Source organism: Lissotriton vulgaris, chromosome 6 (genome assembly GCF_964263255.1).
Source record: "Lissotriton vulgaris chromosome 6, aLisVul1.2, whole genome shotgun sequence".
NCBI classification, from domain to species: Eukaryota; Metazoa; Chordata; class Amphibia; order Caudata; family Salamandridae; genus Lissotriton; species Lissotriton vulgaris.
Window position 1 is genome coordinate 1,152,864,010 of NC_141694.1, and position 17,783 is coordinate 1,152,881,792.

Here is a 17,783-nt window from a genome sequence, read left to right on the forward strand (position 1 = left end):
ACACTACACCCTGCCCAAGGGGGAATATTGGGCCTTCCATTGGGGTCACCAATGTGTACAGAAAGGGAAGAGTTGGGCCTGGTCAGTGGAGATACTGACCAGGAGGACATGGCAGTTCACAGATTGCACACAGGCACTTCAGTGACAGGCCTGAGACACCATTTTAGGGCTACTCGTGTGGGTGGCACAATCAGTGCTGCAGGCCCACTAGTAGCATTTGTATCACCAGCCCTGGCACACTCATTGTACTTTACTAGGGACTTCTTGGTGATATAAATATGCCAATCATGGATAACCAATTACAATAACAATTTACACAGACAGCATATGCACTTTAGCACTGATCAGCAGTGGCAAAGTGCCCAGAGTCCTATTGCCAACAACCACGGGTCAGGAAAAATAAGGGAGGAAGAAGCAAAATGTTTGGGGATAACCCTGCAAAAAGGGCCATTTCCAAAACAAATGAATGGTCCATTCCTACAGTCTAAGATTATCTGTCAGCGTGACGAGTCTGTCTAGGACTACACTTTAGTCCAGGGGTCCCCAAACCAGTCCTGGAGGGCCGGATCCATGCCAGATTTTTAAAATAACTACATGTATCTCAATGGGGATATCCCAAAAATATGGCAAGGATCGGGCCCTCCAGGACCGGTTTGGAGACCCCTGCTTTAGTCCTCCATGGTCAAGTGGTCTTAAGCAAATATCAAAAGATTGGGCTTGACATCCACGGCTAAGTAGCTTCTCACCATATGGTGTGTATAGGTTGCCGCTCATCAAATCGTATCTTAATGCAGGATAAAGTCTCTGCCATTCTTAGTTGAGAACGGATCAACAGAAAACATGATGTCGGATGACTTTTCAAAGGATCTTTTCAGTCCTCTTGTCAATAGCCACACTATAGTGTTTGGTGGAAATATGGAATGATGCCCAAATGGTAGACTTTCAGATCTAATTTGAGATGTCTTCAGTGGAGGCTGCTTTGTATATAGTGGAACTGAAATGAATGCCTGAGGCACCAGTCGTTTAGCAGAATGGGAACATAATACTGTGCCTCCCACAGCCGTCTAAACTGATATTTTGATAGCAACCACACTGCAATAGTGACCAATAGCAACAAAACGCTTGCAGGATATTCTCAGCATGTGTTTACTTCTGCAAGGGATATATCCTTCTGTTAGAAACGGGACCCTGGCCGGCCAAGACTCGCGTCGAGGTCAGTCAGGGATCACCATTTCTAAAGTCAGGGCAGGGGAGTCACACACCAAGGCAACCCCCACTCGCCCTCTAGGTAGCGTGGCGCGAGCAGTCTAGGCTAAACTTGGAGGCGGTATGAGTTAAGTATTTGCGCACGCACCCCAGCAACAACACCCAAGGCCCACCACAAAGAAAGACTCTACACAAGGATATATATCAAAAATAGCCTTTGTATTATAATAAACAAAACATATTAGATAACACACGCAAACTGTACAATGTGCCAGAGGCACGGGCGGAATTTACAAGGGGAATTATGTACAGGACAGGGCCACATGGACCACTGTCAGAGGTAGGCACTTGTTAGGAAATAATACTGGTAGATATACACTTATGTCGTAAACATAGAATGATTATAGCACAAAAATAGTAAAGGCAACACTCATCCAGTAACCACTGGAACAATAAGGACCTCCTACGCAACCCTAACTCACTGTAGGTAAATCGCGCAGGTAACTAGGACCTAAGGAAGGAATACCAACACCTAAGCAGTTCACTCTTAGCAAAGGGAAGGAAACCTAACATGAAATGAACCATCAACAATCTACTATGCAGGTCACATTTAGCATAATGGATAAACATAAACAATCCTCTCTGCAGGTCACATTCAGCCAAAGGGGATAACCATAAGAATACCTGATCAGGTCATTTTTAGAAAAGGTACAGGTTAGAACATATGCGCAAGAATTACATAGCAAGAAATAATGCGCGGGGTGCACAAAGCACAACACTCATAAATGTCCCTCAGGCCCACTGGCCTCGAAAGGGGCGGAATGCCCTGAGTCTCAGTGGCAGGGGGTCTGTGCAGGCAGCACAGAACACAAACCTAAACGTGGCAACTGTCCACTAAGTGCTGGACAGTCGTAAATATGCAGATGCACAACGTTGGAGCCAGGAGGGCTCAAGAACAAGGTGGGCCAGGAGCCTCTCAGGGGCTTGCCAAACAAAATGCGTAAATAGAGCTTCAGCGCTCTTCAGGATAAAAATGCCCCTGGGAGCCTCGTGGGCTCAAAGAACAGAATGGCCCCTCAGGGCCTCGTGGCTCTCAAACTCATCAATTACTGCCCACGTTGGAGTCCCTCACGGGGGACTCGGGAATCACACAATGCCCCTGTGAAGCCCTCATGGCTTCACTCTGAATGTAAGCGCGAGCTCGCGCTACCGGAAAAGGGGGGGGCGGACACCGACAACGTGTCCCGGCGCCCCTCCCTTCTGCCTCACTCACCGGGTCTCGCTGGGCCAGATGCGTCTCCTCTTCGGGTCGGCGCGGGGCTCCCCTTCACTCGGGAGCCTCCGAGGACGCGGGAGCAGGCTTCCTGGGTCTCCCGCCTGGCCTCGTCACGACGTCCGTCTGCCTGACTTCCGCCGGGGCCGCCAATGGCAGCGCGGCCCTGGGGGTCAGGAGGCGGGACTTCCGGGTCGCTGCAGGCAGCGCGGCGGCCCGGCAACGGCTCTCAGTGCACTCGGGCTGCGGCGGTGATTTCCTGGGCAATGCCGGGTGGGCACCGGCTCTAAATCAAATAAACACCACGGGGCAATGCCGGGTAGGCACTGGCTCCTAATCAAAAGATAAAGCGAGGTGGCACTCGCTACGCCAAAAATCGGCGATCTCGGTCCCAATGCCGGGTGGGCACCGGCCATGCACAACAAGGCGCTCCCAAGCGCTCGGGGACAAAGAAGAAGCGCGCTCAGCGCTAGAAATGTCAGCAAAGCGCTATTGAGCGCTGGGGCACCAGGCAAGCGCTCCTAGCGCTACAAATCCATCAAGAGCGCTTCCAGGCACAGCATCAGCTCCAGCAGGGTCTGGAGGCAGGCAGAGGGGCAAGGCAGGGCCAGAGCCAGCACACTGGGTCTCCAAGCAGGGAGACAGCCCAAGTGGCGGTCCTCTTGGCCCCAGCAGCAGCAGAGCCCCCTCTGGCAGGATCCTAGGCAGAACCAAGAACAGGACAAATTGTATGGGGACACAGCCCCTTCTTATACAGACAAACCCTTTGTCTCATGGTGCAGGGTGGGGGAGAAACCAGTTGCAGCTGGTTCTGAAGTACTCTGTTTACCCCAACCACCCTCTCTATTCACTGGCAGGGCTAGGGCCATCAGTCGCACTACAGGGGGCGGAGCCAGCATTGTCCGGGGAAAGTCCAGGCCCATCAGGGACCAAGTGCACTCCTCCCAAGCCATCAAGCATGCTGATCTCACACTCACCACCGGGCAGACCCATCCAGCCTTCCTGGAGCCAGGCTCACCAGCCAGCTCCAGCCAATCACACTGCAGGCATATTTTCCATTAATATGCCAAGTCCCAGAAATGGCATTTCTACACATGCCACATTCACGCAACATACATCATTGCGAAGCATTCATTCCCACGAACACGCACATACCAAACTCGAGCATGCACTCCCCACACATCAGGGATTACTAGGGACACCGTCATTCCCCATGCATCCCTATGGGAGAGCAGGCCAGCCTCACTACATGCACGCACTTTACTCTGGGACACAGAGAAAAAGTGCGCACAGACCAGAAAATCATCCACGCATATTACAGATAAAAAGCAAAAAGATTAGGGGTGAACCTGCCATAAGGGCCAAGTCCAACACCTTCGGGCATATTATTTGCATGGCACAATTCCACAACGAACAATTCCAATATAATCCACATGACTCCACTACACACCACATACATCCACTACAATCCATAACACATAGGAAAGAGACATTTACATTTACAACACCAATAGCTCTAACTCTCTTTTGCCTTTTTTTTACACCCAAACGCACAGATCTGGAGTTTAGCCCCTACCTATTTGTTCTCTTTAGTCACAAAAAAGGCAAAGCCACACAGTCCAACTCCACACATTTCTAATCTCAACCACATAATTCGACACAACCCATATAATAAAACTCAACAACACAATTACACAACACACCAAATGCATCTAATACACACCACACAATCCCACAGTGTGCCACAAAATTCATGACACCACATAAAATCCACGCTACATACCACTCCACAACACAAAATACTATTCCACATAGTACACTCAATACCACATAATTATTAGCTACATTATTCCACACCATGCCACGTTATTCCATTACACAAATCCACTTCACACCACACAATCACACAACTAAATAATCCAATACAACTCAAATGATTCCACTAGACAACGCATACCCACCATAAAACATAGGTAAAATACATTGCCATATACAATGCCTATAGCTCTAACTCAGCAAATGCAAGACAGATTGCATTTCCAATTATTGTTGTTTTTACGGATAGTGAGGTGGATGAGTACAAAAAAGGTCCGAGTTTCCAATACTAAGGGATTGGATTTACTTCAGAGGCCAAATGAGTTAGGCCTCCTAATGCCGGTGGGTGAATGTGAAATTAACGGTGGGTACTTGTTTCTTCAAAGGACAGAGACCTGAAGTATCTATCGGGTTGACCACACCACCACACTCAAAAGGCTCTTCCTGTTCATAACACCTTCAACAAAAAATGGTCAGAAATACTTGCATGTAAAGTTGCACCTATTCTTAGACTCTTTACAATACCTTATGCTTATGTGCCCTTAACAATACAAATATAGATATGGATATACGCATAATTCAGGAAATAATGGACTGAATTGTAGGAACGCCAAAGGAGATTTAGTGGTGTCTTTTTGAATGTATATGATACATTGGGTTTTTGTTTTATTTACGTTTATGTAAAATGATGTCAAATTAATGTTTGTGAAAACCGTTGGTATTGTATAATGTGATAAATGTTGTGTAAATTGTTATGTATGTAAATAAGTAAATGTCACTTGATATGTGTTCCACTAGAAGAATCTGAGGTCCTTATATAATTCATAATAAAGTTGCTGAAAAAATAGAGAGAATAAATAACCCAATCACCAAAGGAATATAGTGTGGTTGTTGCAATAAATCAAGTGCTATAATTGATTAGGATACCAGGTTCCCCCCTTGTTGTTGTACTTAACAATACCCTAAGCATATGTTTCCTTCCACCGCTTCATGCCTTACGCACTACACCGAATCACATTTAAGCTAAACTACAACCTACATCATTTGAACTATGCATCCCCAGGGCACACACAAACCTGATGCAAAGCAGAGCAACAAAGGACCTCACTGGGACTATGAAATCTACAAAAGACACATACGTAGTAGACAACTCAGAAAGCGCTTAGTGACCCAAAAGGGGTAGAAAAGGAGCTTTATAAACACCAATATGATACGAATCCTGCCACGAGTCCTACCTCATCCCATCTCTGGTTTCACAAAAAACCCCAGTGCTAGTTGTCTTTCAACTGTGAAATTAGCAAAACGGTTTTCAACAGGGTGGAAAACCGAGAAATGAGTGGCTGATGGAACTAATTTGATGTAAAAAGAGTAATGACTTTGAGGCAGTTGCATCACAACATTATCACACCCCTGCCTTAAATCAGAGTGGCAAAGGATCACAGCTGTATCATTCTCAATACTGTGGCCGATTAGGAGATGTTGAAATGTATCTACAAAATGAACCAATCATAATAGAGAACCCCACCATCAATATTTGTAGAAAAGATCATTGTAATACACATTAACTCATTGTAACCATCTAGCTAAGGTGGCAAGTGCATCGGTGACAAAACAGTAAACTAAAAAAAACAAGTGTATAAAATGAGTTGAAGGATTAATAAAACTCAGCAATTAGCAGGAATTGCATCGGGTCACAGCCATGGATGCCTCACAAGAATTCATCATTCCATTGAGCCCATGGGTCTTCAAAGTGCATTAAGAAAGTTATTTTCTGGTAACATTTTTGCAGCCCTTTCATTGTTGATTGATTCACTTTAGGGATCAGTTTCTAAATCTTTTCAACAGCCACTCTATTGAGAACGAGACCACTGTGAGCCATTGTTGTTTTTATTGCAAATGCCCCAGGCTTCTGCTAAGGTTAATGGTCAGCTTCTGTTTGTGCTACATTTAATCTTCTTTTTTTGAAAGTTATGACAGTGTTCTAGTTAGTGTATTCAGCTGGGGGCCTGCAGTCTGGTCACATAAACAAGATTCTGTTTATATGTGTTACATAGTGCTCCCGTAAGATCTCGACACTGACACCTGCATATATGTTTTTAATAACTAAGAGCAGGTTAATCTCACTTACGAAGATGCTTGTGTGGCACTCAGCCCGTCATGTTTCCAGGTTAAATTAAATAACTACTAAAATAGATTGGCTAATAGTTGCACACAAACAAATCCAAGTAAGGTGCCATGGATAAAAGTGCTACATAATTAACAAGTTACTATTATTGTAAAATGTTTAGTAAAGATTATACCTTGGAAGTATTTTTTTGACCCGGCGGGTTTTTTTTTTTTGGGTGTGAAATCTAAAACCCTTTAGACGCATCTACCCGCAGGGTTCAGCACAATAAACAAAAGGTAAATGTGGGAGGTTCCTCTAGTTAAACAATCAGTAGCCCCTAAAGCTCCCCCTTCTGATCGGTTCTTCGACAGTTGTAGATAATTTAACTGCCAGATTTTCCTCCAGATTTTCCTCCAGGCAGAAACTAAGATGATAGCATCATGTATGCCTGGGCAAATTTACTTATTTCCCATTTTCTTATTCACAGGTGAATGATTTTCTTCCAGGGAGGAACCCTTTCCCCTACACTAGCTGAAAAAAATAAGGTGTCAGAGGTACTTTTCCAACTTATTAACATATGTACCTAAACCATTTTGGGACTTGTATATGGTGTTAAAAATTTGCGGGAAATGTTTAGGACTGCTTAGTTACAACTTTTGTGGGCTTTTACACATTATAACTGGATGATCCTTTGACCCTAACCTAGGAATACCCAGTTTCCCACTCTAACTGTAAATTTATGATGGTGGAGAATAAACATGTGCGCAGAATTAGCAGCATCACCCCGTCTACCCAATAACTTTTAACTTCCTAGTGCAAGGAACAAACAATAACTCTCTGAACACTCAAGCTGGAGATCTGAATGCTAATCCTAATGTAGCCACCAAAGCCCAGCGAAGGGCCTTGGACCAACATTTCAACATCCCAACGCCTCAGTCCTCTTATAGGATAAAAGTGGAATAGCCTGGAAGCGACTTTAGAGAACCTTGGCCATTGGCAAGTGTGTTTCATTGTGTTACTGGTCATGCAAACGAAGAGTAGCAAAGTAGCTGACAAACTCTGGGCGCCATTCCATCCACAATATATCCGCTCGGGTCTTGATTGCACCATATAAAACGTTATCAATAAATAAATAACATCCTGGACATGGCACACATCAGGGCCTGCCGAAACCTACCAGTTCATGTGTTAGATGTGGTCCTAAATTTTCAAAGTGCAAGTGTGCTTTTTCATCAGCCAGGTGTCAATAAAGTGTTTTCCAAGCTCTTCAAATTGTGGCATAAACTGGACTTTAGGTATTGGAAGATAACATGATTTACTCAAGGTCGCACAATGTGATCAAGCACAAACATTTGAGTTCGAATTAAGGCGTTCCGGCCTCACAGTCCATGGTGGAGGAGTCTAGATTCTTTAAATCACATAAGTCAGTGTACTGAACACTTTCTCATATGTGGTCTTTGCATAATGTGAAACACTTTAACATCTATTGAGAGTCTTACTGTTTCAGCACTACTGCAGCACGTTTCTGATCCAAATGTTATAGTTGTTCCCAAAAATAAAAATACAATTACAATTCTCAGTTACTAAGGGAAGAATGTGGCATTCTATTCCTCACCTGTCACTTCGCCTACACCAAAGGACACCCGGTTGCACCCCTGATATGATATTGGTTGCTGGTGTTACGCACACACATGTCCCAAGGACATGTGTGTGTGTGTAACATACAACTTAGAAAAATGCACTTAAGTGCATTTTTCTACGTTTCCGCTATTTACCACGAGGTTTGACTTTGCGGTAGTAGTCATCATCATCAAATAAGCTTTATTCGGCTTTTGACCATAAAAGCAACACAAAGAAATGCGTACATGCAAAAATAACTCAACATAACATTGCCTAATGAAAAGAAAATGGATTTAAACCCAACTAAAATAGTTTAGCATATCAACGATTCAAAATAATAACCGAAGATACACAGAATCCCCCTTTTTCACCCGCTGTTATGGTGATTCGGTGCTTGGGGACCAGGGTAAAAGTCATGCAGGTCACAGATACAGATGGAGCCATCTCCAAGTTTGGGCTGGGTAGATCGCAAGTAGGGGGCAATGTTCCTGTGTTTAAACTTAACCAAAATCAAGTCCCCCGGAACATTTTTGGGCAGATGACCAAGCCACCCCACCCTTCTGACGCTCAGTATCCCACCGTCTAGTGCAGAAGGTAATGGTCTATTGTTTTTGAGCCAAAAGATGGCTTTGTTCAGTAGGTCCTGATGCAGTTCACGTTTTCCCGGTCTGAGTGCGGGGACCCCAGAGAGAACGGTGACATATGGGGCTGCCTCGGGCGGTAAATTAATGCGATGCCTTCTTTCTAGTGCGATCGCAGGAGCTCTATGTGGGGCATGATCGGGATTAAGGGTATCATTGCAACCACTTTGAATGAGTGGTATAACAGGGGAGTCACAAGTTTGCAGTATCCTGGGAGCATTGTTCGTAGACCTTTCCTGGGTGTTAGTGGGGGTAGAGTGTGTGGGAGTAACAGTGTTTCCGGTTAGTGGGTATGACCGTACTACAGTTTTTTCGATCCTGCACAGTCTGTCCCCCAAATCATTAATTTTTACTACCAGTGGAGATAGAGCAGTGTGTAGCAGACGCTCGAATTGGGCCAGAAGGGTCGTTTGTAGGGAGGATCGAGTCTCAGCCTTATCCAATGGAAATGAGGCTGGGTTGGGGCCAGGTACAGAGGGGCTGCAGTTATTAGATGGAAGGAGGGTTGTATCGGGGGATGCCTGGGGGGTACAAATTGCTTGATCAGTGACTCTGACCACTATGGGGGGGGGGGGGGGGTTGGTGCATCCGGGATATAGTTTGTGCCACAGAGGGCATTCAGCTCTTCCCAGATGGACATTGTAGTTGGGTGACAGAATCCTGGTGACAAGAGTAGACTGTTCAAAGCGGTAGGGATAGAAAGGATAGAACCTGACTGTACCTTCTCCTGTGATGGTGCCAAGAGTGGTGGCCCGTCCCGTCCTCCTTGTGCCTCTGAGGGCCACAGAGGGCCCGCCCTTTGCCCGGGCATAGCCCGCGCGCGGTCCCGCGCGCGGTCCCGCGACACGGGGGCTCGCGCTGGCCTTAAGCGCATCTCCGGGGGCGGGTCAGTAAACAGGATGCGCGCCTTCCTAGGTGCAAGGGGTGCAGGGAATTGTAGTTCCCGATCTACCGTCTCACCGCGGTGATCGTGAAACAGCTGTCAGCAAGGTCCGGTGGCGAGAAGGGAGCAGCGCTCGGGCTGCAGCACACAGCTATCCCCCAAGTGACCTCCCAGGTCAGGAAATGTGCCAGGTCCCCCGCTCCCCCGGGGCTCGCGCTGGCCTTAAGCGCACCTCCGGGGGCGGGTCAGTAAACAGGATGTGCGCCTTCCTAGGCGCAAGGGGTGCAGGGAATTGTAGTTCCAGATCTACCGCCTCGCCGCGGTGATCGGGAAACAGCTGTCAGCAAGGTCCGGTGGCGAGAAGGGAGCAGCGCTCGGGCTGCAGCACACAGCTATCCCCCATGTGACCTCCCAGGTCAGGAAGTGTGCCAGGTCCCCCGCTCCCCCGGGGCTCGCGCTGGCCTTAAGCGCACCTCCGGGGGCGGGTCATTAAACAGGATGCGCGCCTTCCTAGGCGCAAGGGGTGCAGGGAATTGTAGTTCCCGATCTACCGCCTCGCCGCGGTGATCGGGAAACAGCTGTCAGCAAGGTCCGGTGGCGAGAAGGGAGCAGCGCTCGGGCTGCAGCACACAGCTATCCCCCAAGTGACCTCCCAGGTCAGGAAATGTGCCAGGTCCCCCGCTCCCCCGGGGCTCGCGCTGGCCTTAAGCGCACCTCCGGGGGCGGGTCAGTAAACAGGATGTGCGCCTTCCTAGGCGCAAGGGGTGCAGGGAATTGTAGTTCCCGATCTACCGCCTCGCCGCGGTGATCGGGAAACAGCTGTCAGCAAGGTCCGGTGGCGAGAAGGGAGCAGCGCTCGGGCTGCAGCACACAGCTATCCCCCATGTGACCTCCCAGGTCAGGAAGTGTGCCAGGTCCCCCGCTCCCCCGGGGCTCGCGCTGGCCTTAAGCGCACCTCCGGGGGCGGGTCATTAAACAGGATGCGCGCCTTCCTAGGCGCAAGGGGTGCAGGGAATTGTAGTTCCCGATCTACCGCCTCGCCGCGGTGATCGGGAAACAGCTGTCAGCAAGGTCCGGTGGCTAGAAGGGAGCAGCGCTCGGGCTGCAGCACACAGCTATCCCCCAAGTGACCTCCCAGGTCAGGAAATGTGCCAGGTCCCCCGCTCCCCCGGGGCTCGCGCTGGCCTTAAGCGCACCTCCGGGGGCGGGTCAGTAAACAGGATGCGCGCCTTCCTAGGCGCAAGGGGTGCAGGGAATTGTAGTTCCCGATCTACCGCCTCGCCGCGGTGATCGGGAAACAGCTGTCAGCAAGGTCCGGTGGCGAGAAGGGAGCAGCGCTCGGGCTGCAGCACACAGCTATCCCCCAAGTGACCTCCCAGGTCAGGAAATGTGCCAGGTCCCCCGCTCCCCCGGGGCTCGCGCTGGCCTTAAGCGCACCTCCGGGGGCGGGTCAGTAAACAGGATGCGCGCCTTCCTAGGCACAAGGGGTGCAGGGAATTGTAGTTCCCGGTCTACCGCCTCGCCGCGGTGATCGGGAAACAGCTGTCAGCAAGGTCCGGTGGCGAGAAGGGAACAGCGCTCGGGCTGCAGCACACAGCTATCCCCCAAGTGACCTCCCAGGTCGGGAAATGTGCCAAGACTTTGCGGTAAATATCGGCCCAAAATTGCGAATTCGCAATTTTTAAATGTTTCATGAATTGCATTTAAAGAATCTCAAATAGAAATTCCTTAAATGCAATTCCTCGCAAATTTGCGAATTCTGGCCCTTTACGAGCCGAATTTCCGTTGATGAATCTGGCCGTTTGTTAATGACTTTCGAGGCCTCGCGTTTTACTTTCCCCCTAACCTGGTTCCTCGATTCTCGTTCTTGACAGATTTTGCTGCCTCTTTTCCTTTGTCTGCTGCTCTGCTTCTCACCGGCCCCTCCCCGGCCATACACCTTTGCCTATTCTTTCATCACCACAGATGCACTCTGGCGTCCCTCCTTCCCTTTGACCCATCTCCCAGTTTTAACTGCATCACAGCCTTATTCAGTGAGTAATCACGCATTATCTATTCACTCACTACCTCATCCTTCTCTCTGCAGCTGCAGCTGCAACTGCTGGCTTTCCCATCTCTCCTCTGTCATCTCCCTTTACCCGCTGTACCACTTCCCAAAAGCCACAGTGCTATTCCTCTCCCTTAGAAAGACCCCTTATTATTCCCTCCCATCTCCCTCTCCCTTTAGCTGCTCTCATATTGCTCCTTCCATTCTGTCATCTTTTGTTATTGGACCCACCACATCCACCTTATTTACAGAGGCACCTCCAACTTTTTACCCCCCCCCCCTTCTCTCCTTATGTAGAGGAAGATGAGTTGACCTGCTGGAATTACAAAATAGGATTATGGGGATCAAGCATAGATCCCTGTAGGGGAAGCGGTGGAAGGGTGTGGAGTAACGGCCAGAGCTTCTGACTTTGGAGCTGGCGAACCAGGTTCCGTCTTGGCAACGGCCCAACATCCTGTGATTCTGGACAAATTACTTAATCTCCTTGTACCTACCAACATTGAATGTGTCCTTGTCTAACATAACTGGTTCTCATGTAAAGCGCTCCAATACCTTCGGGTTAAATTCGCGCTATATAAAACTGCAACAACAAAAATTCGTCCACGGAGCCACAAGATCCGGCATCCAATCGCTACTTCTTCCATAACCCCGCCCCCTCTCCCATTCCCAAAACCTTCTCTTCCCTGCTACCAGCTTCGCCCACCTGAGATTCTCTCCAATCCATTGCTAGGTCTGGTCCTTGGCAGCCCCCAACGCAGTTTTCCAATTAAAACCCTGTCTGGGCATTTCAGGCGGGCGCTTCCTCTAAACCCAGCAGACAGTTCAAAAGATAAACATAAGCTGCAGAGAAACCTTTAATGAAATGCAACCGAAGGGCCGCGGTTTACCAGCAGCAAAGCTTAGATTTGGAATAACCGCTTCCAGCCAATAAACGCAGACGTGTAATTTGTAAAACTGATTATGATGGGGAGTGGGCGAAGGCAGAGGGGAGGGCTCTTGTTGTGCACAGAACACACAGAGGTGTGGATTTCAGGAACATGAGACTCACTTTAATCACGGGCTTTCTTCTCTCTGACCTGCTTGGCATAATCCACTAAAGAAAGAATGCCACTCTGCGTCGGTTAGTTAAGAAACGCACATTGGTTTTTCTAAAACTTTGAAGAAAACTAAAACTTTATTTCACTTAATTATAGTGTACACGGATCTAAAACCATAACACTCAGTTATGATTTAAAACTCAGCTAAAAAATATTTTTAAAAGATATCAGCTTATTTCTAGATATGTTATATGACAAATTAATTACATGAGGCAAATACTTATTATATTGAACTTCTGGGTGCGGTGACTACCTCATGTAAGTACAGATCATATACGTAATCCTTAACGTCTAGCGCATTTATGACCAGGAAGTACTTCATTCAGCGCGATGGGTTTCAACAAAACACGTGTATTTTGAATGAGTGCCGCAATGTATCAGTCCTTTAAGGAGACAATTCTTTCTTTTTAGTATTCTGGTGTTGCTGCGGGCCTACACGAAATCCATGCATGTGTGCGACATACCAGAAACGATAGTCCTATAATCTCACTCTGCACGCTGTATCTCAGCTGTTGACAGACGTGAAATGAACTCACGCACTCACTTGGAATTCCCGTGACGCACATTAAACATCCATGCGTGCAGACAATCACCGGTCCGCAAACAGTCCGACTGGGAAGACAGTTACGCAAAATCGTTCCACATCACGTTGATATATAAGCGGTCCGTTTCTTAGCATCGTGTGATCTTGGGCAAAACACTTCATCTGCATGTGCACAGGAATCCGTATTTGCCTAACTGAGGACTCTTTAGAAATTATACAAATGGGCATTTAAACAGGCAAACATGAAAATACACTTTCGAGGCGCAGGTTTTATAAAATGCGGGAAATCCCAATTGACAATATTTAAAAAAACAAAAAAACAGGCACTTAGAATCGCTGGAAAATGAGACTGTATTTTTTTTTATAAACTAGTTCAGATGATAGCCAAGCAGCATTATACATTTTATTACAGAGATTATGATTTCGTAACGATATTTCGTGTATTATAATACATTTTCTATTATTTTATTTACAGGGAAAGCAACAACCAGGGCTACTTGGGAAACGTCATGGCAGGAGAGCACTGAGGGGTGTGACTGGCAGTGGGCCTGTATACTTGAATACTTAAAAGCAAGCGCCCCTTATTGCTCCTGCCTCATCACATATAAAGCACAGTCTGCCCCTTAGGTTGCATGTTTTATTTACATGGGAAACGGTTGTTACTGCCCTGTCTACAAACCTAGTGTTCTCCACCTGCGCTCGCGCGCATGCATAGCGCAGTGTTAAATTCAAGGTTAATCTTCTACGGTGCACGCGGACACCACCTATTCCCATCCATACTCCTTCATCAACACCTGTCCCGAGTTGCAATACACGCGATGGCTGACCTGGAACACGCACTGGTATTTACTTGGAGATGACGACGTAACACGTCTTATGTTGCTCAAGGTAGCAATGAATTCATTATTTTACACAATCCGCTGGTTCCGCCACGAGCCTTGGTAGATTGGGTACCTGTCAAGAGTTAGTCTCTATCCATCCCACAGCCTGTGCAGTATCCCTGCGTGTATTGCCCAACGAGTGGTCGCGTGCGGTCCGTCTCCGTGTGGTCAGATCATTCCTTTATGCCCCTCTGAGCTTTATCTCTTGCGCCCACACAGGCAGTACCTCCTGCTACTCCCTTGACTGCTCTAGGCAGGTGCTGTGACCTGCTCTATACTCCTTGTGTCCCCAACTCCGTGTAAGAGCCCTGCTCCTGCCCCCATAATGCCCTGGTTGTACATACTGGCTGATAACCCCGTTTGTACAGCCCACTGGGTGTTCTTTGTTTAATAACCACTGGTAATCCCCAGGGTCGGGCTGGGAAGGTGGCAATGGGCCCGTGCTTCAGGGTTATCCGTGGACCGTTTCTTTAGGGCCTCTGTAAACCGGTCCACAGAGACTTACTGTCTTCCCACGCCCTCACCACACCACTGTAAGGTGTCACCAGTATCAAGGGCACCCCCGTCATGGTGTAAAACTGAGGCATGGGGCCAGGGGTTGTTCTCGTCCTTGGGGCATTCTCACCTGGGGGGGGGAGGGACGCTGCCTCCTATGCAGAGTCTCTCCCACTGGGGGGGCGGTGGGGGGGGGGGGGGAGGCTTTTATGCTGTTGGTATAATGCATAATGATCCATACTCCCCATTGATTCAATGTCCCCTGCTGCTCATCAAGTGTGTGAGGTCATTGGAATGTTGATGAGTGTTTGGCCTGAAGTCAGTTGATGTGAGTGGGCTGGGCAGCAAGGATGCTGCTCCTGGTGAGGCTTTTACCATCTTACTTATAACCTGCACCAAAGACATCTTATTCAATTAACCTATTCTAACCTATGAGACTGGCTATCTGGATTTCTACTTGCAAGAAGGTATCCTGTTTTACAACAGGGCCATTCTCAGCTAAGCCCCTGGAGGAGCAGCAGTGGTGCTTTTCTGAACCCCAGTTCATAACCTGTGGCTGTAATGGGATGGGGAGGGGTGAGTACATGAAGTGGCATGTTTAGGGGCCAGGGGTTGTCACCTCGGTCCACGTGTCTTTTCGCCTTGGTGGGGAGGTAGAATTACAAACAGTACTAACCATTTAACTCTAGGAATTTTATATGAATTGCATTGTAGTATTCTTTTAATAATGTATTAGTGTTATCATGGTGTACATTACTTCGGTGAGCAAGACAATTAAGAAGTAGAATTGATGTCTTGGGTCTACAACAATGTTTTTAACTTCTTCCTTATTTGAAGTAAATTGTTAATATACGAACTCTTCATCAATTAAATAAGGCATTGTACATTATTGCATAAGCACTTTAAGGTAACCAGTTATGATGCCAATAATCCCCCTATTGACTGATACAAGCACGTTAAACAAACACACATATTATCGTTTGAATAGTCGATCTGAGAGGTAGAGCAAGAGCGAAAAATTGCCAGGTATTGTAAATTGAACTTATGCACTGCACATGCAATTAATTGCAGGTCGTGATTTCAGGATTGATTGCAATATAGATTTTCGCAGGCTACATTATGTATTTAGTATTCAATGCCACATGATGTTTGTATATTTTTGTATTTATTTTTAATGTAAATAAATGTAGATTCTGTTTAAATGATTTTATGGTCATAATGACCGAAATAAAGTTTTACAAAAGTATAGTAACTAACCATTCGGGAATGTGGGCCACTTTTTGGGGGGAGTAACCAGGCCTAATTGTGATTCAATCTGACCCTGGTAATTCCCAGACGACAGTCTCTTCTAATACCCACGCACAATCACTTGGTGCGAGGCCTGCGTTATACTGCCTCACCTGTTATTCCCAGACAGTGGCACATTATCTCATAACAACATAAGCCTGGTTACCGGCTGTATCCATGGTGCAATAACCCAGATATGTAATGTGTTTTTGTTAGCGTTGTTCACTTGCACAATGCCCAATGGTTTGATAACTCTGGTGCGTGCCATGGTCTAACAGAAAATCACGAACCATGCTTAAATCCACGTCCTGTTGCCAAAGGTTTACTTCGTTGGGTCCAGTCAAAGACAACCTTTCAAGCCCCCCCCCCCCCACCCACACACACACAAACACACACACAATTTAACCTATGGCCAATGAATATCTCCGAGATATTGAAGACTCGGTTGCTCCAGGGCCACATCAATTTACGTTTGCGCCACTGTGAAGGTACATTAACACCCAAGGCAGTGCCATGGACTAATACGGAGTTGTGCCAGCTGGCTCTGCTTAAAATCACAAACTGTATACCCAGTGGAATGATATCAAGGTGTGTCCCCACTTCCACGTGGAACTACTCCCACCTTGCTATACCCACGCTGTGCCAGGTGTATGGCCCCGCTGCGCCCAGTGCTGTGCAGAAGCATCACCATCCATGCGGTACTTCATTGCAGTGTCAACTGGCTGTGAATGGGGTCTCTCCCCCAATGTGTGCCCCAGTACGCACGCTGTGCCATCTTCTGGTGGCAGGCCAGTGCCTAGCTTGCTGCCCCTCCAGCCTGCGCGTCAGTGCGGCGCCCTCCTTACCCTTGCCGATGAGGTTGTCGATGTCCTGGTCGACGCCGGTGCGGTAGCACTTCCTCCAGAGCCCGGCGTGGGTGGAGAAAAGCGGGCGGCCGCAGTGAGGGGCCTCCAGCACGCCCAGCCCCAGCATGGCCCGCCAGTCCTCCAGCAGCTCCTCGGGCTCGCGCACGCCGCCGGCCGGCGCCGGGGACAGGAAGCCCAGGCGGCCGGGCGGAGAGCCGCGCAGCTGGTACAGCGGCATGACCCGCTGGCGCTGCTCCGGGGGCGCCTCTGCGGCGCCCCGACCCCCCGGCTGCTGGTGGCCGTCGCAGATCTCGCGGTGCCGCCGGGTGTCCGTCTGGTACCAGTGGTCGCTGAAGATGGCGGTGACGAGCAGCGCCAGGGAGAGCAGGCCGAGCGCCAGGCTCAGCGCTGTGATGCGCCCCCGGGGCTGCATGGTCGGGGCTGTGGGCGCATCACCGGCGGTCGAGGCTAGACGGGGAGCAGCGATCAGTGCGGCCCCCTCCGCCCTGCACTGGCTTCCTGCGGCATGGTCGAGGCAGGGCTGCAGCTCGCACGCTCAGCTGATCCTTGTCACTGGCAGCATCTGAACGCTGCACTCCCAGGGTGCCTTCCACCTCTCCGTCTGGTATCTCTTGTGTCTGGCTGTCTCTGCTTCTCCGTCCGCTGCTCTATCCGCATCTCTCCGCCTCCCGTTGCTCTTTTCTTCCCACCCCTTTCCTCTCACCCTCTCCCTTTATTCTCTTGCTTCTGCTTCCATTGTCTCTCTTCCCCTTGCTCCAGTATGCTCTACTTTCTCTCCACCTGCCCTTCTCTGAACACTTATTGTGTAGGTTGCCCTCTGCGTTTTTCCCGTCTTTTGTATCTGTCTCGAACACGTCTACTCCATCACTTTATCCTCTACCTCGGTGGTGGGTCAACCATCCATGCCAACCTTTCTGATTCAGGACTACTGTTTTTGAGGCTAGGCTCTCGCCTCCCGATTCCTGCGGGCAAAAAACTCAGTTCCTGGGCTTCAGCCTTCAGGGACTGGTCTTGATTATTA

At 48.4% G+C, this 17,783-nt stretch overlaps 1 protein-coding gene across 1 annotated transcript in view; it reads right to left on the reverse strand.

The window, feature by feature from the left end:
* TMEM178A (transmembrane protein 178A) overlaps positions 1 to 17,408 on the reverse strand; it is a 429,355-nt gene extending 411,947 nt beyond the window's left edge. The window contains exon 1 of the mRNA XM_086927229.1: positions 16,742 to 17,408. Within this exon, the coding sequence (XP_086783355.1) occupies positions 16,742 to 17,174 (433 nt within the window). The 5' untranslated portion in view covers positions 17,175 to 17,408. The remainder of the gene's footprint in view (positions 1 to 16,741) is intronic.
* Between the last annotated feature and the right edge of the window lie 375 nt (positions 17,409 to 17,783).